The sequence below is a fragment of the Neolamprologus multifasciatus genome, chromosome 23, assembly GCF_963576455.1.
Source record: "Neolamprologus multifasciatus chromosome 23, fNeoMul1.2, whole genome shotgun sequence".
NCBI lineage: Eukaryota > Metazoa > Chordata > Actinopteri > Cichliformes > Cichlidae > Neolamprologus > Neolamprologus multifasciatus.
The window spans coordinates 10132538-10157131 of NC_140460.1; the positions used below are offsets into that span (position 1 = coordinate 10132538).

Here is a 24594-nt window from a genome sequence, read left to right on the forward strand (position 1 = left end):
TATGGCAGACAGTGTGATACTGCATGGTTGGCTCGGTAGTTGAATATTAGCCACTGGCGGATGGCGGTAAATGCCACTGTATTTAGAGATTTATGTCTGGGCTCTAAGTGAGTCTGTGTTTGTATTTCAATTATGTATTTGTTTATTTAGCCACTATTGGCAAATTAAAACTAACGTTTATGATAATCAAAACTCATACAATCACAGCATATTTTTTTTTATTGTTTATTTAATTAATAATCCTAAATAAAATGTGGCTTTATTTAAAATGTCATGTTTACATGCCATTTGGGTTTAAAGGTTTGTCTTTTTTTTAATATTTTGAACAGTTTATTAGATAAATAAGAATATAACAGTTTAATTTAAATGAATTCACTGAAATAAAACTCATATTTGCAGCCGTTACACAAGCACTACATTTTAAGGTCACACCAGAAGGTTTTTAAAACCACAGTAAATATCAGGGATTTGCTTATCAGTAGTTTCAAAGTGCTGAGAGGCAGTAAGTAACACCAGGCTTAGTTTGTATCAGGATACTTGATCTTTTTGACAACACAGCAGTGGGAGCCTCTAAGATATAAAAAGTCTCTTTTAAACTGTATACTCTGTACAGAGGGAGCTGTTAGCTATTCTATGATGTAACAATAATCACTATAAGGGCAAAATCTACCCCATCAGGCAAGCTTTTGTTATATCCATATTCATTTTATTGTTTTTCTTTCTTCTTTTTTTTTGATGGAGGAGTTTTATTAGTTTTTTTTTCCTTGCATACATAAAACTTTCAAGAGGTCTTGTTCTTCTCTCCAAATAAAAGTTGTAATGGCAACACATTCAAACATTTTTATTTGATTTAGTTTTCATTTTTTTCAAGAATATATTTTTTTAAGTCCACCTTGACACAATTCTTAAAAATATAAGAAGTTTCGTTTAAGCTGACAAAGTCAAGCATATTTCAATGTGAAAAGATTATGAATATTGGATATTTAAAGGCTATTTTATTTATAATCAAAATTATTAAGGCTTTGTTACCAACTTTCTTTGATACCAAAGAGGCATTGAAGAAAAATTGCATTTCTAAATTCATAATATTAGGCAGCAGGAAGGTTAGTCATAATTTGAACAAATTAAATGTTCCATCAGAATTGGAAAATTGTTGTAAAGTATATTCTTAAGTAGCATACACAAATATATCTGCACGTGACTTTCCATTATCCCTGCCACACCATTGGATCAATTACTATGAAAAATGTGTTTATAATTTTAAAATGATCACAACTGCATTTATAAACATACAGCTAGGGTCCTATGACACCACTGGGTTGCTTGAAGGTGAAGTAACTCTGTTTTGTGTCTGCTTTCCAGGTTGAGGAGAGCAGTAAAGCAGCAGCTGTGGGTCTCCAGGTGGGAGACGAGCTTGTCAACATCAACGAGATTCCCCTGACTGGATATAGACAGGAGGCAATCTGCCTCGTAAAGGGATCCCACAAGACCCTCAGTCTGGTGGTGAAAAGGTAGGTAACCTGTCCCCAGTTACAGGATGTTTACATCCCCCTTCGCCCGATGGGTCGCTGTGGTAACAACTCCAACCATGGAGATAGAGGATCCTGCTTCTCACAGCTGTTTGAGTGTATGCAGCCTTTCAGGGATTTCACTATTTGAGTTCCCAGCAGCTGGATGTTCCTGTTTTACCAGGTTGTTTTAGCCCATAGTCATTAGGAGTTTGTGGCGTGTGAAAGTTGTTCATGACGAAACGTTTCGAAGAAGGAAGTAAAGATATGGATGACATCATTTTTTTCTGTTGGATCCCACACAGGAAGGTGTGGCAAGCACGCACACACAAGAGGAAGCTGTTAGGCAAATCCCCTTATATGGCACTGAGATTTTTTTTTTTTTTTTTTATCTTCGCCAGTTGGTCTCACATGCTCCATGATGAGGCTTTTCTTGATTGTGTTGCTTTCAGATAGCAGCACTTTAGCCACATGTCACTGTCTTTTCTCTTTAACCAGTGAATGGATCGTTAAGATACCAGGAAACCACAATCAGTTATTATAGTTACCAAGAAACAAACTAAGAAAACAAAATATAAAAACCAATTGAAAATTGTGTTGTACTTGAAGAAATAATAAAGCATAAATGCCTACCCATATGGAAAAGATATATATAAATCTTATAAACTTGTATGCAAATCATACAAGAGTGAAAACAGATATAAGATTCCTTGAAAAATCATATAAATGAAACTTGTATGTTTTGGATACTTACTAAAACAATATATGAAAGTAATGAGAAAGTGGCCACTTTCATGAGTAAATCATATAAGCCTTATATGATTCACTATATGAAGTAGGCCAGCGGTCCCCAACCCCCGGGCCTCGGACCGGTACCGGTCCGTGAGTCGTTTGGTACTGGGCCGCGAGAGTTGAGGCTCAGGTCTGAAATGTATGTTTTTCAGGGTTTTTATCGGTTTTCAGCGTTATTTTGTTATCGTTTTTATCGTTAACTCAGTTTTCCTGGGTCTTTTCACGTGTGTTATGAATAAATCTTCTTTTTTTTGGTACCGGTACTAGTTTTATTTTGTTGTATTTACCGCGACACCTTAAAGGCCGGTCCGTGAAAATATTGTTGGGCATAAACCGGTCCGTGGCGCAAAAAAGGTTGGAGACCGCTGAAGTAGGCCACATCTCATGCAAGTCTTTTATAAGTTTTTACTATTTCTTTTCCATATGAGTATAGTTTAGGTTTTGTCGATTTGGTTGAATCTGAACCACCAGCCTCAGGAGGCTTGGCTTTACTGAACTGTTCTGAGCTACTTATTACCAATGAGAAGTGACTCAAGGATGCTGTTACTGGGATATGACAGCATGGTAAATGTATAAAAGGGTCTCTTAGGCAACTGGACCTGGGACTGTCTTCTCGTGACCAACCATCAGCTGCAATACGATGTGGGATGAACAAATTGACTGTTCCCATTTGCAGTGTGGCAGATGCCTCAAAAACTAAAAATAGCACTGAAATAAATCCACTCTCCAAACTAACTGAAATGAATATAGAATTAAAACTGAATGGAAAATAAAAACCAATACGGCTATAATAACTCAGGCTACAATCACTGTAATTACATCAGTGTGCTGGTTAAAAGCCACTTGTTGTGACTTATGGTTTACTTTTCATATCTGGTGTAAGTGATGACTCATTTGTCAGTCCTGCTTACAGACGGGTTTGTTCTGTGTCAAACAGAACTCTCATTGTGTCCTCTTTGCAGCCTGCATTTCTTTCTGTGTTGTATCATATCATAACGTAACCCCTGAACAAATCCTACCGTACAAGGAGGTCCACTCACCATTTATCTCTCCACAAGGACGAGGCTGCGTGACTTGCTTATTGTGGTCTGTTCTCAATGGACGTGTTTATTGTTGAGTCTGGAAACTAGCAGGTTTTACTGTTTATACCAAGCTGTGTTCATTTCATGACCAAGCAGAAATATGTAAGAACACATAAACTTGTGCATGTGTTCACTTTACGCTTCAAAAAAAAAGGCCTGTAAATCACACTTACTTAATCAGCTCATTACTGTAAGTGTGAGTTTCATAAACATTATTTTTGCCAGCTCTAATAAACAGGGCGTGTCATTGCAGGTCATTATCTACCTACAGCCCAGTTTTCCTTATACCCTCTAAAAACAGCCACCTCTGAAACTACCTTTCCTTTAGGAAAAAGACATTTGAAGATATTCCTAATGCATTTAAACCTTTCCCCTTTTTTAAGAAGAAAGACTTATGTGTAGACTCTCATGATGTGATCTGTTTTTAAGGTTAAAAAAAAAAAAAGTAGTTAGGTTCAGCGATGGTATAATTATTTCACATAGGATAGTTCAGTGTCTGCATGTAGCCTCCGAAACCAAATTTTCATTTTCAACCTCGGTTTTTCTTTAGAGTGGAAGAATAACTAAAACATCCTGAGAGATGGATGACCTGCATGAACATAACCATGTGACTGATTTAAGATGCCGAAAGATCATTACCAATTAGAGCTACTTTTTATAGTGGAGCTGATAAAATTAGCTACTTTCTGATAACTTCTGTATGAATAAAAATGTAATTAATTTACATCAGATTTGATCAAACTACTCCAAAAAGCATGTGAGGATCAAAGTAATTATTATTATTTAATTATTTATTCTTTTTTTTTCTTTTTTTTTTGTATTTATTTATTTTTAGTACTCATGGCTCCGTAAAATGTCAGAGAGAGGGCTCTCTCTGACATTTGGTCTTGAAGGGGAGAGAAGCTAAAATTTCTTTTTTTTTAAATTGATGTTAAACTGAGGGGCTGCACCAAGTACAAAAACATGGAGCTGGAAGTGAGGATACAGGCGCCACCTTTAATGTATGTTATCTGGATGCTTAACATAGAGAAAGTTGCACTGAAATGGCAGCAGGAATGTAGATCTTTCTGACTTGATCAGATAGCAGAAAGGTGAATGAGGGTTAGCGGCTGTGGAGCAATCAGAGGCTGTAAGAAGATAAAAATGCTGAAGGTGGACCTGGGAAACACCACCCGCACTCACCTTCTTCTTTTGCACTTTTTACATGAAGTATGATAAATTACTATACCTCAGTCATACACTTAAAAAAAACTCATCAAAAAAATCATGCTGGATATCGATACTGATATGGGCGAAGTAGAAACGCCCCAGTCAGATGGTGGATTCAAATCCAAGACCTTCTTGGTGTGAGGAAGTTTTCGGACTTAAAATTTAAAAAAAACTTGTATTTCTCATTAGCTAACATGGAGTTTTGTTATGCAGTGCAACTCCCTGTAAATTTCCAATCATACCCTGGTATTGCAGGACTGTATGAGACTGCTTGACCTTTCGTTAGCTTAAGGTAAATTAACTGTACCTAACAGCATGAATTTATCTTTTCTGTAATAAATATCTGGAGAGCAGTTAGACTTGTAAACTTCACATAATGTCTGACTGCCATATATATTATTCCTTGTGAAAAAGAGGAGGGAATTTTGGATTTATTATGCGACAGAGGAGCAGGATGCATGAGTAAAGGATCTGGGTATTGTCATTTCAGACGTTTCCTTACAAGGTCAGGTCTTATTGTTCATGTTGCACTTTACAGACTTCCAGTCCCACGGGACTCTTTCTGCTCGTCTGTGGTGAAGAATTTGCTTTGTTCCGGCTGTCTGAGATGGCATCTCCACTCAGTCATTTTCCAAGGCCACAATAACAAGTCTGTGTCTGATTTAGCTCACAACAGAGTGATAGTGGTACATTTACTGAACCTCAAAGCTTCAATTTCAGCCCCATTTTTGTCTATTTTTCATCCAGCTGCATTCTGATTGTTGTGTAGAAAACTTGTGTTGAGGTTTTAAAATGTTAAAGATGTCTCTTTCCTCATCACTACCACGGAGCCCTGATCTGTATCTGTGTGTGTAACACCTTTGTTGTTATTTTAGGGATAATATTGGGTAGTTGAACAGGGACCAGAAAGCTGTCAGGACCTGCTCCAGTTTACAGGTGTGGCCTCTGCACAGACAGGAGGGAGGAGCTTGATGCAGTGAGCCATGTTTTAGGTTTTTTGCATGCGGTGACTAATTTGAGATAGTGAGCATAATGTCAAAGGGGAGAGGCTCGTCGCAAGTCACACGAGAATCACAAAGGTGTGGTTACGTGTGGGAAAAGCATCTCGTATTTGCACACGCCTCGACAAAACAAACGTGCTTCAGCGCCGTGCAGAAATCTCTCGGGTTTTCCAGGAAAACACATTTTGGTCTACTTCAAAAACACAATCAGGGTGTGAGCTGAGCTAAAGCTAAATTGCACCTTCCATCCACAATTTGTTTTAAAATTTGCCAGCCCTAACTACAGCATGCAGTAAAACACTATAATTCTCCCACACACTGCATTTGCATGAGCGCCAACATGTTATTGTTGCTGTTTGCGGAGTCTGAAATACAAAATTAGTCGAGTTTAGTCAAAGTCCTGCATGAAAGTTTCTGATCCTAAGTATTAATTTGTGCTTTTTTTTATGGCCCACTGAGTTTAGTTTGTTTTTAATTTTATTTCCCTTGTAACTTATGGTTATTTTGGCTTCTAATTGGGTATTATTATTTTTTACTATCTTTTCATTCTTATATAATATGGGCGCTAACTCTCACTTGTTGCCAGCCTTACATGGCCACTTGAGGAACTCTACTTTTTCAGTCATTTTTCGGCATCCGGTTTAGTTAACAATACTGGTCGGAGTTTAAATTGAAATTGCTTGTCTTTGGTAACCTATTTTTCATTCAGATAGCAAATTGTTTAAATTGAAAACAGGACAGTGACATGAGACCAGAACGATACGTAATATTGAAATTGTGGTGCTATAAAAAGGTGGGTAAACAAGGGTGCAAAAGCATTAGCAGTGGTACAGTTTTACACTGAGTATAAAATAGTTGCATAAAGTATAAAATATAAGCTCAAATGAAGTGCTTATGTATGTTCTTGGTCTTTAGGACCATATAGTAGGGACTGTTAAGAAGTTGTTGTATTGTAATGTTGCTGTTGAAGGTTGTGTCTCTAGAGTAAAGCTCTTGATGAAGAAACTTTTTTTTTTTTTTCCTCTGTGCAGTTCACTTTATTTTGTTTGTTTCTGCAGTTTGGAGCTGTCAGGGTTTCATTCCCTACGAGGCCTCCTACAGTCTGGACTGGCCTCCTTTCAGGCATTTGCTGTACATGCCACTAACTGTGGAGTGAATCATTAAACTGTACATGCGGCTTGTAGTGCATTGTGGCATTTGGTTTCCTGCTCTTGGTATTATTACAATGCTACCACAGTCACAAACCAGCCTCGTTATTTTGTACTGAAAGAGACGTCTCCAATACTCAGAATGCGCGTCTGTGTCTGATTCAGATACGTGAAGGCTGCGCAGTGTTTCAGTGAACAATCCAGTTATACCTGGAAAAGCTTACTGGCATCAGTGCAAGCATTCAGCGGGGGGTGCAGAGCTTACGTTTGCTGGGCTTTGTTTTTCTAAATAAGCCCATGCACTATGTTGGGAATGCAGTGTGCTGAATTGTTGTTGTAAGCAGATTTCTTAAAATTGTTTCTCAAGTAAGGAAATGATAGTTTAGATCAGTGATTCCTGAAGTGTGATCCGTAGCCTCCTGATGGACCATGAAGGTACTGCAGCAGAGTTCATGCAGGTCCTTAAAAAGTTTTTTGAGTAAAATGAAGAAATTAGTGTCTTAAAATCTAATGTATCTTTGAAAAGTGAAGTTACTTGCTTAGCATGCCTGGGAGTATGGCTGTTGGAATGGCATTAAAATTCATAGTACAGGATGAAAGATGAAAGACAAATTCAACTAAAGGTTTATGAGCACTCCAATTCTCCAACTATAACTCTGACTTGTTCCTAAAATGCAAATCTTTCATTAAAGCTTTCTGTATTCCAGTGAATAAAATGTCAAAACTACCATGTGGATTTGACAGAGAGAGGTGAAGTGACAGAGTGTTAATCAAAGACATGTTATCTTTCCAAAGGGGTAATAAATGTTTCCCAGCTAGTAAATTATAGTCAGGGCTGGATTAGAGGACCCTAAAGCCTCCCTTAGTTACGTTGGAATAGGTCTTGGTTTCTGGGTTTCCCATGATGCACTGAGTGTTTCTTTCACCAAGTGCTTGCTCAGAGTCGGTCAGTCACATTCAGGTGACTGTGATTTGGCATTGTATGAATAAAACTGAATTGAACTGAGTGATCTGAGTGATGTTCTTCTATCTTCTACCTTAAAGAACATCTCTCTGAACATGTTGAGTGAGAGGTGCTGAGTCATGTCAGCTCACACCTAAAATCACGCTTGTGCTGTAAATCTACAGCAGTGGCTGACACCGTTACCACCGTTGTACCTGTGCAGGCTGCATCAGAAACCTTACAGAGTAAGGTTTCAGAAGGGTTTGTGGTGATGGCATGCCTAACACAGAATCCAGCCTGTTCTCATCCACAGAGTGTCAGTTAGTGCTGTTTGTCAAAACTGCTGGCATGGCTCATACACTGACATGCCAGGTCGTGGGATAAGTGACACTGAGCGGTCATTTCCAATTAATTTATAAACACGTGGGGTTCCTGTTCCAAAGGGACATGATTCAACACAAACCATGTCCTTACACAATTACACATTAGCTATTAGTGCCTAAACATGACACTGTCGTTTTTAAGATACACTGAAGCAGCAGGTGGATGTGGAATAAGAAAACAAACGAAGCAAGTTGAAACCACTTACTAGGGATTAAAGGGATATCATGCATCCCGAGCTGCTGGTTAATGGAGATGTCACTGATTGTTACAGTGGTAACTTCAGGTCTTAAGGTCAGTAATACTGAGGGGTAAGGTATCTATCTATCTATAATCTGATCGAACCCGACAAACCTTTGTGAAACCAGCCTTGTAATGTAATGTATGGATGTTGTTTTGAGACATAATACAGGGAGGGTCAGCCGTGATGTTTAGATTGTCAGCCTCCGAAAATGAAAAAGGTTTCCAGGTGTTTCTAGTCTCTGGTCAGTGCAGCAGCCAGTGACTTGACAGCTGGTATGCCACTCAGCCCAGGAATGTGCTGGTCATTACGTGCTGCTCACGGTTCACCTCTCTCACCCGAAACATGACTGGTTTGATTGTAGGATTTGCTGAAGAAGGTCTTTGTGAGTGCCTTTTTAGAGACCAAATACAGCCCAACAGTTTACCTGAAAAGTGCAGGTTTGGCACTCGCAACCTCACCTTTTGGTATTGTTGCTTTTAATGCTCCATCTTTTCAGGTCACTAACATGTGCTTTCTTATTACATTTAGGTTTTTAATCGTAGATATTGCAACAAATGTTAATGATATCAGCTGCGTTTGTTAAACCTGTGAAGAACATAATCCCACAGCTGAGCCTCACAATGCAGACCTTGTTCAGATGGATTGTACGCTTGATTGCTTCCCTCACAATAGAAGACTGTGAATTTTATTGCCTTCCTATCAGCTTTAGGGTGCAACCTTTCTTCGCTAATCTTCTTGCCTGTCACCAGACCTCTTGCTGGTGGTGCCAGAGCACATTTTTAGTCAGGGAAAAAAACACTCAGGAATTTGTGCTTGCTCTCCATCGCACAAAGTTAAATATTCTTGTAAGAAATTGATTGATTTTTTTTTTTTTTTTTTTTTTTTTTGAAGGTGGCATGACAGGTCATTGAAAATGAAATTGAAATGAAGGAAAATAAGAGTTTAAATGTCTTATAGTTTCCATTAATTTGGGGGGAAACAGTCAACACAGTTGTTGGATAGGATTTTTGTTAATTTCCCAACTATTTATTTAAGATGTGTGACATTAGCTCACACACTGCGGGCAATAACCTAATAGAACAAATGACACATCTGCCACTTCTCAACTTCTCAGCATCAGTAGATTCTAGTGCAGAGGTGGGCAACCTTTTTTTCTCATAGGGCAAGACTGACTTAGATACAAGAAGCAAAATGCCAAAGATTGACAAGGCAAAAAAAAAAAAAAAACGAGACACACAGTGGTGAAGAGTGTCTACAAATGTCTTCATTTTCTGTGACCCGTGTTACTTTACTGTAATTTTGATACCATCACAGAAAAGATCTGTATCAACAAATAAAGAAAACCTCTATTTATGAGCACATGGTACTACAAATACAGCGTATCTAACACAGAGAAATTAGTGAATTACTTTCCACCCAGATTTTTCATGGGATTTTTTTTTTTTTTATCTGTGTGAGACAATCAGATGGTTTAAAAATTGAGCCAAATCTTACTTTGAAACTCAAGTTGCTGTTTTTCTGCTTTCCTGTGATAGTGATGGTCCCCATAGTCCACCACCCCCGTAGTCAGACAGACTTGAAGTCCACCATGATGGTAGTTTTTGTTCTGTTCTGGAGAGCCTCTGTGAGCTGGAGGGTCACTCTAACCAGAGCCTGCTGCAGGTGGAGATCCCTCCCCAGAAAAAAGGCAAACGTTCTGGCTCTTATTGGGTGGCTGACATAGTTTCATTTGCCTTTTAGGTTGTTAGTGTTAGATAAAGATGGTTTGCAGGCCATTTTCAGCCCTTGGGCCATATTTTGCTCTTGTGTGATGTCGTTAATTAGGAACATGCACTGGTAACCTGGATGTTTTCTGATAATTAATGTCAGAAAGGTTTAATTTTAAAGGGCAATATCAACCTGTCAGTGACTTTTCAAAAGAAATTACAATGTAAGGTTTCCTTTTTTTTGTTTTCTCTGCATTTTGATACCAGGCTCATCTTCAGAAATAATTTTCTAATTTACTTTAACAGCATTTATAAGGCTACACTTAGAGTAAGAAGCACAATTTAATGCTAAGTCTGTTGTTGTTGCTGATGTTCCTTCCTTAGCCATGCTCTATAATGGAGGCTTTTGGGAAACTGGGTGCCCTCACACCCTAGAGATCAACCTGTTGCCATAGTAATGGTATAAATGCATGTCTGCCTCACAACAGGGGAGATGGGAAGGGAAGAGAAAAGTCCGGCATTTCATCCCATCATTAGCATATTAGCCCTTTGGAGCCAATGAGACGGGGCAAGGTACGGGCTGGCTGTGACAATAGCCCTCCTCCTCCATTTCTGCCCACTCCTGCACCCCCTCTCAGGGGAAAAACCCAAGTAATCCTGAAGGAAATCTCCTCTCTGCTCAGCCTAAATCTATCAGGAGGACTTAGTTTTAGTAATGGCTATTCTGTGTTGAATATTGCACGTGAGCTATCCCTGGCCTGTGAGTTTGGTGGTATGGATGATACCCAGCGGCCTGTGTGCCTCTTTATTTCGGCGCGTCTTTGAAGTGGCATTGGAATGTGGTGCCTGACCAGCACGCAGCTGGTCCTTCAAACTGATTTCCAGCCTGATATTATAGGAGTATCTTTAAAAAAGCAGATTTCCTTCTTTGTGTCATTTCTGAATTCCTTCGTGCAGATCTTTGGTGAGTGCTAATGAACTTTATTTAATGATTTATTCGCTTCTTAAATTCAAACCTTTGATTTCAATGTTTGGAGACTTTTTTTTTTTTTTGACCTGTCACACATCTGGGGCCTCTGTGCTTGTTTTTCTGACCCTAATACTCTGTTATTGTTGTGATTGCTTCTGTCTTATCACTCAGTAAGAGGTCACCCATTATTTTAGGTTAAGCCATGATCAGCAAGACTTAACATTTCAAAACCAGATGCATATTAATCTTTGACTGAAAGGATTTTAGCTACCAAAAAAGTCTGTGAATAAAGTATTAATAATTAACTGACCATTAGTTGTTAAGCTTTTTGGTTTTTTTTTGCTGGTACTTGTCATTTGAAACTGAATCTAAACTGGTCAGTCAGTAAAAATCTACCCCCCCCCCCCCCCCCCCCCTTTCATGCCATCTGATTCACTTTCCAAGCATATCTGTGCTGGTCCAGCTGTAGCCCTGACGATAGGCCTAATAAAACCAGCCTCATTTGCATACCAATAGCAGGCGCCATGTGTGGTTAGCGGCTAGTGCCCCAGAAACATGGACTGATGGGAGATGAGGAAGACCGAGCCCCCGTGTTGGCTTTTCTTTGTCCTCTAAATAGGCCTTAACTCTAATCCACAATTAATTTTGTGGAATCGTCCCACTTTATTGAGCTTAACCTTAAATCTCAATCTATAAAAAGAGTGCAGGGTGCAAAAATAAAAGCTTAAGTTATGAAAATTGTTTTCATGTCTCCATCTGAAGGAAGCTGCTGTTTGATTCGCTTACCATCAGACTGCTGAGAGCAAAGTGACTTAAGGGGCAGAAACTATTGACCCCGAGGTTTCTAGCACAGAGTTCAGAACATTATTTTCCAGAGAGCCATACTGAAAGTAGACAAAGTGCAACACATTGAATACGTGAATTAAAACACGATGGGCATTGTTCTGAAGTGTTAAACTCCATCAGTTGATAGATGGATAATGGATTTTCTAACCCAGAAGGCCTGAGTCCCTGATTCAGCAAACACGTCCTTTAAAAATGACAGAAAAAGTTTGTTGTCCCCAGAGTTCAGGCAGTAACATCAAAATGTTATGTTTGGTTTCTCATGTAATATTTGAGAATATTTTTACCAACTCAAACTTTATTAGTAGCCTACAACTGCATTGCTGAGGATCACTGAATGATGTTATTCTCACCTATAAAAATATGTTTCAACCAAAAACACATTTTTGTTTAGCAAATTGGCAAAAATTGCAGAATAATGAGAGAAAACAAAAAGCACAGCTGCACAGTTGTTTAGTTTTATTAGAGCCCAGCCAATTCATTGCTGGGTCAGTATTAGGAATTTACAGGTCTCTCAATATCAGCGATTATAAAGACTGATAAATGATGTGATCTGTGTCCAGGAAGCATGTTTAACAAACTCTGAGTTAATTAACTCTATTAAGTAACAGTCAACTGTATCTTCACCATGAGTTAAGCACATGTGAGAGTAGGTAGGGAAAGCTGTCATAATAGAGCCCTGCTAGAACAGAGCCTCCCAGCAAACCGTATCAGTACTGACCATAATATAATATGAGGGTTTTTTTTTTTTATATGTACTTGCTCAACTTGAAATTTCATTAGATGAAACATTTAATTTCTAAATCTAATTATTCAGCTGTAACCTGAGAGGGACAAAATGTAGGTGACAGAAACTGAAGATAAAATCTGGAGAAACGCATCAGACACAGATTACTGACAGCCCTTTTATTAGGTAAAAGTTATTTTTGCTACAGGTTCTTACCATTTTGTTGTTCCAGTAATTATCCAGTGAGGATAAAAAAAGCTTCATGAGATTGAAACAAGAACTATTTCCAATCCAATCCAACATCAGCCTTCACTGATTGATGATGGCTCTCTTACAGCCATACCAGAGATGTTTTAGGAGTGAAGAGTTCAGTAATAGTTTAACTGAAAAAATGCAGATTGGCTTTCTAAGTCTTTAATACATTTAAAGTTTTGTCAGTAAAGGAAAACATGCTGTAAGAAATGTCTAAGCTTGTATATATTTTAAATATTCCATTGTAGTTGTGGGAGGATGAGCTATTTTAAATACGAATTAAGCCATTATAAATGGGGCCAAATCTGCAGCTTTACTTCAGACTCTGTTACCATGGTAACTGACTCAGAATTAAAGGTAAATCTTTCTGTAACAAAAACCTGAGTTTCCCTCATCTTAGGGTCAACGAGTTGTTGGCTAGACCTGCCTCCCAAAACAGGGTAGAGGTTAGATAAAAGTCAGTGAACAACGACAAACAACAACTGTTAAATTTCTTGTGTCTGAACACATGAAACATAAACGAGTGATAATCAGCCTGTAATATTTTTCGATGCCAAATATCTGCATTGGTCTCAAAAATCTTGAGCATTATTAACACCATCTATATCATATAAAGTCACAGTTATCGTGATTCCTCTATTTCAGCTGTTTTGTTATAGGTTGAGTTTAGTGTTTTGGCTCATTTGACACAAATTTCCAGATTGGCCAGAAATGTTGAATTATAAAACCAAACACTCGGTTATTTTAACGACTGCAAGTGTAACTACAAGGTTCTCCTCATTTCCTCATTCCTGTCAAACTGTGTCAGTTTAACCTCGGTGGGGACAGAGAGGCGGTCTGGGAGGCAGACGACAGCTTGCATTGAGGGGTGAAGAGGCTGATCTGACTGTGTAAGAGATCGTCTGTCCTCTTAAGCGCCCCCACCCCATGCTGGGCTGCTGTTCCCTCACAGACCATATGGCAAAGTCTGAGCTCACCTCAGCTACGCTCACATAATGAGCCTAATGACCGATCAGTGAAACTGCATTTGCTCTGTAATGTACTTTTCTGTCCATCGTGACCAGGTATGACCTCATGCACATGCCCCGACTTTGAGCATGCTCGTGCTGTGACAGTGTCATCAGTTTTTGACCAGTAGAGGGGGCTCTAACGCTACATATCAGCAGGCGTCTCCAGAGCTGTAATACACGTTCGTCGGCTGTCCTGCCTATGAGAATACTCGGTGATAAATAATGCCTCCCATTAATTATAATTATATTTTTATATTATTATGATTTTTGGCTTCCACTGACGAGTAAAACAAAATAAAAAGATAACTGTCTTTTTTTTTTTTATTATAAGTTTCATATATCCACATTATTGGCATTCATTTCTGCCTGTAGGCTTTTGCAGCACAACATAAAAATGCAGTGACTATAGAGGGGGGAAAATTACAACAAAAATCAAAGCTTATAATGATAAAAGCATAAATATATTTGACCCTACACAAATTTCCCATATCCATGCCACACCAATGTGTCCATTACAGTTTGTAAACATGTAATAAAAGTTGTAGGTGAAGTAGGGCTGGGGGTCATTTGAAGGTTCAGGATCACTTGTCCTGCTCAGTTTGTGAGACACTGACCTCTAAGTGTGAGGTTGTCCTGTGTTTGCCAGTCGAGCTCTTAGTATGTGTGTATGTGTTCCTCCCCCTGCTGCCCAGGAATATGAAAATGGTGGATATTGTAGCTCAGAAAATGCCCTCAGAGAATGACGTGCTTGTGGCGAGAAGCTTTCTTACGAAGATTTTGCGAAGTTCCATGAGGTACGAACCTGCAGCTTCATTGTAATCCGTAGTGAACATTTTTTCTTCCTCTCCTGTCCTCCATTCCTTTTTGTCTGCCCATAATCACATAAATCATATATGTAGTGATTTTATTACTGCTCTCATAGAAAGTCTGTCTGCACCCATCGGCATGCCTTTCTGTGTTGTGGTTCATTAGATGAATGATGTTCATCCCATTCATACAGCATGCAGTTCATTATCTGCTAGTAACTGATAATACAATTAATGAAACTTTGTTGTTTTTCATGTTTGTTTGATTTGTGACATGGATCTCAGAAAGCAGCACCTAAAAGGGTAGGTTTCTTATAAATATAAATATCTGGTTAATCAGGGAAGTAATAGTTTGACAGACAAGCAGCAGCTCACTCAAGGTGTAGATTCAAACAGAAAAATCACACAGAGCCAATACGTGTAGGAAGAAAACTGAAAAGGATGAATACACTCAATGAGAAGGACGACGACATGCATAACAAATGAGAAAGCTGTGATTTTAAGAACAGGCTTAAAGGTTGTTACTGATTCTCTGAGCCTCACCTCTTCAGGCAGGTCGTTCCACAACTGAGGGTCCTGATGGTCAAAGTTCCATCACCTCTGGATTTAACTGAGCCCAACTCAAGGAACGAAGGCTGCAAAGTGGCTTTTATAGGATATATAACTGCTATATAGTTGTTGTTTTAAAAAAATAAAAAATAAAAAAAAAAAGCAAGCAGGGAGCTGATTGTTTTGGGCAAAACCAGCAAATAGCCAGGGTGCTGCTCTTGGAGGAGAGTGAGTGGCTTTTCATTCATGCCTTGTCAGTCATAGTGGAGGGAGGGTGTTCACTCTATATAAAATCAGTCAGATCTAAAGAAAGTTTCCAAAGAAACACAGTTTGTTTGGGGTTTTTTTTTGTAAATTAACTTTAGTATATTTAATTAAACTAAACTTTGCCTCCATATAATTAAGATTTCCTGAGTTATAGATACTCAAAGTACATAGCTTAGGTTGAAATGATACTTTTAAGTTTCCTTTTTTCCTAAAAATTTGTTGAAGAAAACTTCAAAAACCAGGTTTTAGCTTTAGATTGTGACACTTGGAGTGGGTGTAAAATTGATTTTAAGAAAAGCTTGCATGTTTTGTTTTGTTTTTTAATGCGGATATCTCCTTTACTGAAGGTGGTTTGGGGCCTGTACAGACCCAAACCTTCAAGGACAGAGATGAGCGTACTTCAGGCCTTTTTGCAGAGCTTTAATGACTGAAATTAGTTGGTTCACAATAGTGTAGACACCTATGAATGATTTTTCTTTCCCCAAAAGTGATTTATTTCTGCAACATCTGCTGTTTTTGCTTCACATATTCACATAACTGATTGTCCCTCTTTGTAAAACTTTAGTGACTAATCATAGTGCTCACTCCCGACCATTTTATTATTTAAATTTCAACAGGGTGAAGACCAATAAAGGTGTAATGAGTCCGTTTCACCTCTGAACAATCAGGCCTGGCTCTTGTGTTTCAGCAGAATGAAAAAAACATATCGCAGCAGAAGTCTGACTCCAGTGTGATTAAAAAAACATCCAACTTTACACAAAATGTGCAATGTTTTTGCTTATTGAGTCACATTAGTGGCTTTAGCAGCATCTTCCAGTTGTAGTGGCTCATTATGTGGAAGCACATACTGTTTTCCATAAGGATTTGGTCTCTAATCCTAGTCTGTGTTTTTTGCCCTCTCTGCAGGAGGAATGAACCTATAAGTAGGCCTCACTCCTGGCACTCCACCAAGTTCAATGAAAGCCAACCAGGGACTGCCAAAACACAGTCTCCACCCGCGGCAGTCTGGCACACTCACTATGATGCAAGGTACCTCAGAGTCTGAATGTTGCACATAAGCACTTCTGATCAGCAGTATGTGATTATGTGCTTCGTGTCCTGTAAGCTCTAAATCAAGGGCGTCAAACCCGTTTTTGTTCATGGGCCCAATTGGATCTCAACTGGGCCTGACCAGCAAAACCACTCCAGAAGAAAATTTCCCCACTAAATTTTTCTTTCAGTGTTTAAAAGAAACCAAAAAATTGAACTTCACGAAGAAATTAGTTTGCTTTGCTTAGTTTTAAATATATTTTAAATGCAAAACAAATACATTAAAAGTAGTAGCTTTGGTGGAAGACACTGGTACAACCCAACCTACAAAGAGTTAAGACCAGGCTAAGAGTCTGTCTCATGAGGGCAGCTATGAGTACCTGCCAGCCTGCCTCTGCTGAAGGATGTTTTAAGGTGCCGACAAGGACGAAGAGAGGACCAGACCCGATGACTCACTCACCACAGGAGACCTCCACGGTGTCAAGGTTTGAGTGACGGAGCCAAAGCTATTACCACCTAAAGATGGTCAAAGATACTGAGAGAATAGGAGACACAGCTGCAGGTAGCAGATAGTCAATCCTTTCACTGGCCCACATACCTTGAAAACCTTGAAAGGTTTGTCTTCTAGATAGATCTTGGTGACAGAAGGCTCTCTTTTAGTGATGTTTGGCTTAAGCCGAACTAAACATCCAGTGAGTGACCTTTCATAGATGTGCTGAACAGAAAGGACTGCTTTTGATTTGTAACATAAGAAAAAAACATGAGCTTCATAGTGAAAATGAACACACGAAGTACCAAATGCTTTCTATCTCAGTTGTTTTTTTTATTATTGGAAATAAAAAAGAAATTAAAATTGGATTAATTTATTTTTTTATTTAGTTTTTGCATCTCAAGCAATAGTCATAATGTAGACCAGTCTCACATTATACCCCTACAACGAAAGGCCAAATACACAATAAGGCAGGGGTGTCAAGCATGTGGTGCAGGAGCCAGAACAAGGCCGCCAAAGTGTCTTTCTTTCATCGTGCTACTCTGTGCTGCACCCACCTGAGATTCAATTGGCCTGAATGTAGCAAATGGCTCAAATAATGTTTATTTAACAGGTTTTAATCTGTGTTTACTTGTGTGTCTGTGTTGTTTGGTGTCCAAAAAGCTTATAATTAACTACATCTAAATGTGATAAAACGAACAGGTTACATAGTGGTACAGATTTAGATCCCTTTATTATTAACGGTAAACTTTTACAGCTGAAAAACCAGTTGTTCTTGTCCTGTTGTTCAAAAACCTGTCATTTCTCTTAATCTCTAGCTCGTCATCGGCCAATCTCTCCACCAGCTGGGAGCAAACAAACCTGCGCAGAGTGTCCGACCAGTTCAGCTCTCACGGCAGCATGGACAGCCTAGAGCATGTGTCACACCCATACGCCGCTGGTCAGCTCTCACACGCCAAATCAAACAACAGCATGGAGCAACTCGGAGGAGGGAAAAGGGACTCGGCCTACAGCTCTTTCTCCACCAGCTCCAGCACGCCGGACTACACCCTCTCAAAAAGCAATGCTGCTTCAACAGAGAACATGGTCTACAAAGTCGGGCAGTGGGAGGGGGGAGGAAGGCACAACAGCAGTGGCAGAAATGGCCACAGCTTGGCTGCAGAGGGAGTCAGACAGGATGACAGGCTCACGTATTTTCAGATGCCAGGCGTCAGCTCCGGCTGTGATGGTCCACAGACCGAGGAACCGGCTGGTTCCTACCATTCAACTTCAAGTAGAACCAGCTTTGGGCCTGTTTGGAACGTCCCCGAGAAAAAGAAAGCTGCTTCTTCTTCTCCTCCGCCTCCACCACCACCCACACGCAGTGATAGTTTTGCTGCTACTAAAGTCCATGAAAGAGGGCTGGTGATTGCTCACCCCGAAGGAATCGATTCCCACCTGCAATCCAGAGCTTCATGTGAAAATCGCTGTCACAACATTTCCCCGAAGAACGACCATGACAGTTTTTACTTTCAGTCTGAAAAATCCCATCAGGACCAGTTCACTTCAAACAAACGGTATTCCCACTCCAGTGATGTTCGGCAGCCCACCCATGTTAACCAACCTTACCATCAAAGACACCACAGCGAGAAAACCACTTTTCATCCTCAGCCTTGGGCTACTTCTGCACCAAAGCCAAAGAACGTAGGTGGGTACTATTACAGCATGCAGGAGGTATCTGCTAATGGTTCAACGCAACACACTGGCCAGAGCCAGAGAAAGAACTTAAGTTCCTCTACAGGCCCTGACCAAAACACAGAGAGCAGCGGGCACAGCCGTTACTACTGTGTGACTACATGCCAGCCCACACAGCCGAACCCTGTGTCTTTGTCAGGAATACCAGAGGACAGGGGCTGTGCAACATATCTACCACCGACTGGAAATGAGCGAACCTCTCACAGTCCGCTGACAGTTGCTAAAGTGAAGTATCATCTGCCCCAACAGCAGCAGCACTCACACACTAAAGACACCAACGGGTACAGCAAGCACCAAGTCACTAGTGTACATGAAAACCCTGCACTTAAAATGGGCTCAGAAGATTGGGGAGGCCAGAGAGGGCACAATACACAGACAGAAGAATCTCAGCACAGCAGTCAGTCTGAACAGCGCCGGCTTCTACCACTGCAGCACAGAGAACTGCCCCAAGATGTCAAGCACGACAGCCAAAAGAGCAACAACATCTCCCCCCAGGCCAACCCCACGCTCCACTCACTGTCTTTGGATGTCGCAGGGCAAGATGATAGAGGAAGAGGCGGTGCAGTTTCTGACGAGTCCACTGAAGCTAAGCAGTTAAAGCGCGAAGACCGCTTTGCCACCACACTGAGAAACGAAATCCAGATGAGAAGAGCAAAGCTGCAGAAAAGTAAAAGTGCGGCTGTCCTCCCCTGGGTTGAGGGTCAGGCTAAAGAAGATCAGGAGATCCGGAAGTCCACCGAAAGTACAACTCCAACCTCCTCCTCCAGCTCCTACAAGGACCACCTGAAGGAAGTGCAAGAGAGGGTGCTCAAGGCTACATCTTTCAGGAGGAGAGATCTGGAGCTAGTTTTACCGGAGCACTCTAATGCTGAGGCTTTACCTAACTACCCATCCTCGGCACATGCTCGCAAAGATGTCACGCCTCTGCCAGCTGTCACACAGTCAGCAACGAGCCATTCAGGAGGTCAGGTGACTCGCACTGGTGGTCGAAAGCATTTTCCTGCAGAAAAGAAAGTCAAGTCTTTCTCTGAACCAGACAAAATTCACAAAGTGGGGACGAAAGAAGGTGTCGCTCCAAGTGATAATACAAGCTCCTCATTAGACCAGCAGAAACTCTTTGAAGACGGTAGGAAACCAGGTCTACCTCACCACATGCCCCTTGAGAGCCATATCAAGCGCCAAAGTCGAGAACCCGCCTCTGTTGGTGCAACAGAGAATGCAATGAAAGGAATCAAAGGTAGAGATTACGCTGAGGAGGCCTTCAGAGTTTCTACACAAAAGCAGTCCATCCAAGACCAGCAAAGACTGGGCACGTTTGCTGAGTATGAGGCCAGCTGGAATACACAGAAGAAGCCTTCAGAGAAAAGAGTCTCTGGACGGTACAAGTCAGCTGATAACATACTCGATCCAGGAACCGAGGAGAGAGCCAGAACCACCTGTTCCCATGAGAGGTTCAGATCGTCTCCATCTACAGAAGTCTACGAACAGGTGAGGCATGAAATCTCACGAGGTCCATGATCTCAGAGTAACTTTTGTTAAGATAGAATTATCAATGCACAAGATTTTTTCGTCATTTAGAAGTCCCTGTTGTGTCAAACCCTCTTACATCTCATTAAGAGCAAAAGTGCTGACTGAAGGTACAGCGACAAAAGAGAAGCCAAGTCAAATATTAATCCATGTTTATTCTTAGTGGCACACCCTCAACTTAAGGAAGAGAAAGGGGCAACCCTTTCACTGGTGAGAAACCAGGAAGCAGCATCATGAGTTGGTTTAAATAATTATGGAAAGAAAAAGTTAAGCCTCTGGGGTACCTGGGAGCCTGTCTGCCGTGGATGTTTGTGCATAAATGCATTTGTTCGACTTTATTTACAGAAGATTCCAGTTCCTGCAAAGAAGTCAGAGACAGAGTATTCAGAGCCGGAGAGTAAACCAGCTGAACCACTCAGCTCTGACACATGGTGAGTAAATCCAAAGACGTTATGAAAGAGCGATATCATGGCTCTGGATGAATCCTGAATTAAAACCTGTGTGAGAATTAGGCAACGGCAAAATTGGTGATAAAGTAGCAACTTCCTGTCAGTGAAAAGGCTCGTTAGAGGTCTTGTTTTGGGTCAAAGGCTGCAATGCATGAATAGTTTTTAATCAGATTTGGCTGTTGATTCTATAACATTGATATTATATGTTTTGTGTTTTTATTTAGATTTTAATGATTTAATTGTTTTCAATTCGTTGCTGGTTTCCAGAGTGGGTTTGCTATTTTCTGTTTGGTCTTTATCGTTTTAATGATGTTTAGTTTTGGTTTACTTTTTTATTATAATATGGGGAGTTTATTTTTCTGGGGCTGATTTAAGTTGAGAGCAGGTAGTGCAAACACTCGACTCTCAGTCATATAGACCTCCCAGTATCAGGAATGGTCTCCCCTAAGGCCTCCTGAGATTGTCTTGTGTTGACAGATTAGCCCAAACCCATAATATCTTAAGCTAAAGCAGTTATTGTTTAATATTTTTGGTATTTTAGAAGTTTTTTAGTAAGTTAGCTTTTTGGGTTATACTGGGGTACACAACTAATATGCTAATACAGTTAAAACACAGTGATTATCATTTGTGAAATACTCAGTCACTATTTCCATCTCCCTGAACACACATTTTTTTAATGTAGTGAAATAACCACACTTAGACGATATAGGCATGCAGGAGTTGTGAAATATTCCCATACTCACACCAAGACTAAATTACACTTTGTGTTATTTTAACGTGTTAGTGCTGCGACGGGTTGGTGACCTGTCCAGGGTGTACCTGCCTCTTGCCCAGTGGTAGCTGTGGTAGGCTCTGCGACACTAAATTGGATAAGCAGATCAGAGTGAATGGGTGGATGGATGGTGTTATTTTAAATGCGTTACTAATTTTCAAAAAGCTGTATAATGACTGTTTGTGCAGATTTTGTATATCAGTGATCTTTAAAATCGTTATTCTAGATAATAAGGCTGCTCAAATAAGGGTCTCAGGGCATTTCAACATGGCTATCAAGTGGCAAAACTTGCTTCTATAAAGATTTTGGTAAAATGTCATGAAAATATACCAGCTATGGCATCGGGCTGGTGTTATCTCCACTATACGGCAGCAGCAGAACAATTGGTGTTCTTACATGTATTTGGATCAATGCTTATCTCACAGGCTAATGTTGTAAAATTATTATCTTCAGTGAACAATTTAACATTGAATACTTGTTTTGCTCTTGCCGCACCATCTTCGTGTTATTATGCTCGTGAGCGTTATCAGTAAAAGAGGGCACAAAGCTTTTGGAGGAACACTGAAGTCTTTATAATCTGTTAACAGTGGCGCTGTCTGGGCGCAGCTGTAACAACATAAGCGGTCTCTCTGGCTGACTATTGTGTCGTTTAGTGGAGGCTTAGCGGTGTAGGCGAGGCATCTGAAAGTGTCTGTGATGGCAATAAAGCATTTCTTCAGCCCTGCATGGGAATATATGAGGGCCCGGAGTGCAGGGGGCCAGCTCGAAGGCATGACATTATCATCGATAAGATCTGCCAGTCTGCATAACTGGTTTTTTGGCAGTTCCAGCTGTGGGATTCTGAGAATGCAGGACTGTTTGGTGCAACACAAATATCCAGACTGGGATATCTCAGCTATTACAGCTACTGAATTCCACCATGAAATTAATTTGTGCGATTTAAGTACATAATGAACAAAATAAATACCTTAAGCAATCATATTTATGTCCTTTTTCGCTAACTAATCACCTCTGAGTGTGACAGGGACCTGGGGACTGATTAAGTTATGTATATAGTTAATAAATATATATACACAAATTTCTCCATTGTAAGTAAGTGTGGAAATATTATGTGTATATTTAAGCTTCAGCGAAGCTGTCTGTCAATGTCTGTCTGTGTGTTTGTTAAAATGGATTAATGACTGATTAATCCCGCTCCTTGGTGACTGTTTGTGTTGCTGGTGACAGCTGACGAGTTCTCCTTCGATGACTCTGATATATTGTGTAAAATGCTCAAATGTAGCGTCACCTGTTCCACCTGTCCTTCTCTATCAGGAAATCCACTGCTTTGATTGTTTCGTATTTTTCCATGAGCTACATCCGGCCTGTCATGTCCTTCCTCAAATGTATGGATGGTAAAACCAAAATATTGTAGTTTAGCTTTAAATATTATAGAAGCTCAAGATGGGATCATTTTAAAAAGGTCAGTCAGTAGTTTTGAAAGGTTTCTCTGATTATTATGATTCAGTTTTGAGCCATGTATGGTGACGTGGGGAGGGTGACTTCATGCTTTGTAACCAGTTATTCAGGAGTCTTTTGTCACTACCTAAACTCTCATGGGGGTGTCGAGTATCCGATGTCGAGCAACTTCTCACGTTTCCATAATAACCACGGCTCAGAGGGTGGTATTGTCATTGATAGTCTGCGAGTGATCCGTGCTCCACCCAGTTATTGTTACTGATACAAGTGTAAAGAGACACCAACAGGTGCCTTCTGTCACAGAGAGCCGCCAGACACTCACTTTTTCTTCAGTTCAGTGGAAATGACGAGATTAAAGCGTCACATTGGGTGAGTTATTTAATACGTATTTGTCTGTTTTAGCCCTAAAGTGACCAAGCTATCATGGCAGATGTCATTTATTACACTTTGTAAAGGAATATATCATTTTTAATCGGTCTGTTTATGTTTTCTTTATCTATGGCAGATACTCTAAATTATAAAGAGTAATACCTTTTAAAACTCATGGTACGCATGAGCAGGGTTTTTCCTGCTCTTTGGTGGGTGTCTCTATATGTAAACATAATTAAGTCAAGCCAAAGACTCTGTGTTACCTTTATTTAGAAGTTTATGTATTTATACTGATATTTGGATGTTTCTGTTTCCCCCATTTTAAAATGGAAAAAAAATAATAATAATAATAATAATAATAATGGTGAGATGTGATAGACTTTTACTCAGTCTTTCACACTAAAATGTTACCTTTTTAAAACCTTTTAAAAAAAAGTAAATGCTTCAAAATAACTTCCTAAATAACTGCCCTGAGACATTAAAATGGCTGTGGGGTGGTGGCACTTGATTATGATTATTTACAGTTTGTCAAAGATGACAACTAAAAGGAAAAACTCTCATTAAAAACCAAAATAAATGACTGTGAAGAATTTAAATAAATGCAGCTTGAAGCTTTAGGTCATTAGATCAAAATTTCACCAAAGCAACAAAAATAAATAATAATTAAAAATATAAAATAAGTGGAAGACAAAAGCGACTGTTTCACGAACATTGATAATCATACCTTAGTTTTACTTTTTTTTTTTTTTTTTTTTTTATTTTAACCAGCTTACCACGTTCTCACACTTTGCCCGGTGGAAGCAGCTTGTATGGATTCATATTGGGATGTTTGAGTTACGGCGTCTGCCTGTCCACCTGGAGCGCCGTTTTATCTTACAATGGCAGATTAAAGCTGCATGGTATATGAGTCAGTGTTGTCTGAATGCTCCACATTAAGGTTGTATTGGAGCATGTTTGGAAATGTAATCTGTGTGCAGGAAACCACACTATTACAGCTAGATGTTTGCATGCTTTAATCATGTCTGAGTGATGAAGGCATTCAGACGTGATTAAATCAGGTTGACAGTGGAAAGCATGTATGGCGATGCTCTCGGTGTGCTGCTGCTAAAACGCCAACCACTCAGCTCTCTGCTTGGGGCTATTCCCTCTCATCATAATCTGTACCAAAAGCTTTTAAATAGAGCTGAAACCTTCAATTTAGTTTTATGTAGCACAAGTTCACAACAACCGTCACCTAAAGCAGCCTTATCTTTTTTTGACACGAAGGTTTTACAGTATTGGAGAGAAAACCCCAACAATCTCATAATCCCCCATTAGAAAGGACTCTG

The 24594-nt window shown here is 39.9% G+C and overlaps 1 protein-coding gene across 6 annotated transcripts in view; it reads left to right on the forward strand.

Moving 5' to 3' along the window:
• Positions 1-24594, forward strand: part of shroom2a (shroom family member 2a) — a 44627-nt gene that overhangs the window by 12646 nt on the left and 7387 nt on the right. The window contains exons 3-8 of one of the 6 annotated variants that reach the window (XM_085151700.1): positions 1363-1511; positions 14509-14610; positions 14908-14925; positions 16345-16467; positions 17776-20179; positions 20564-20649. In XM_085151700.1, the coding sequence (XP_085007826.1) occupies positions 1363-1511; positions 14509-14610; positions 14908-14925; positions 16345-16467; positions 17776-20179; positions 20564-20649 (2882 nt within the window). Of the gene's footprint in view, positions 1-1362; positions 14611-14907; positions 14926-16344; positions 16468-17775; positions 20180-20563; positions 20650-24594 lie in introns of those variants that run through there. The other 5 variants (XM_085151704.1, XM_085151703.1, XM_085151701.1 and 2 more) reach the window with 5 other exon arrangements.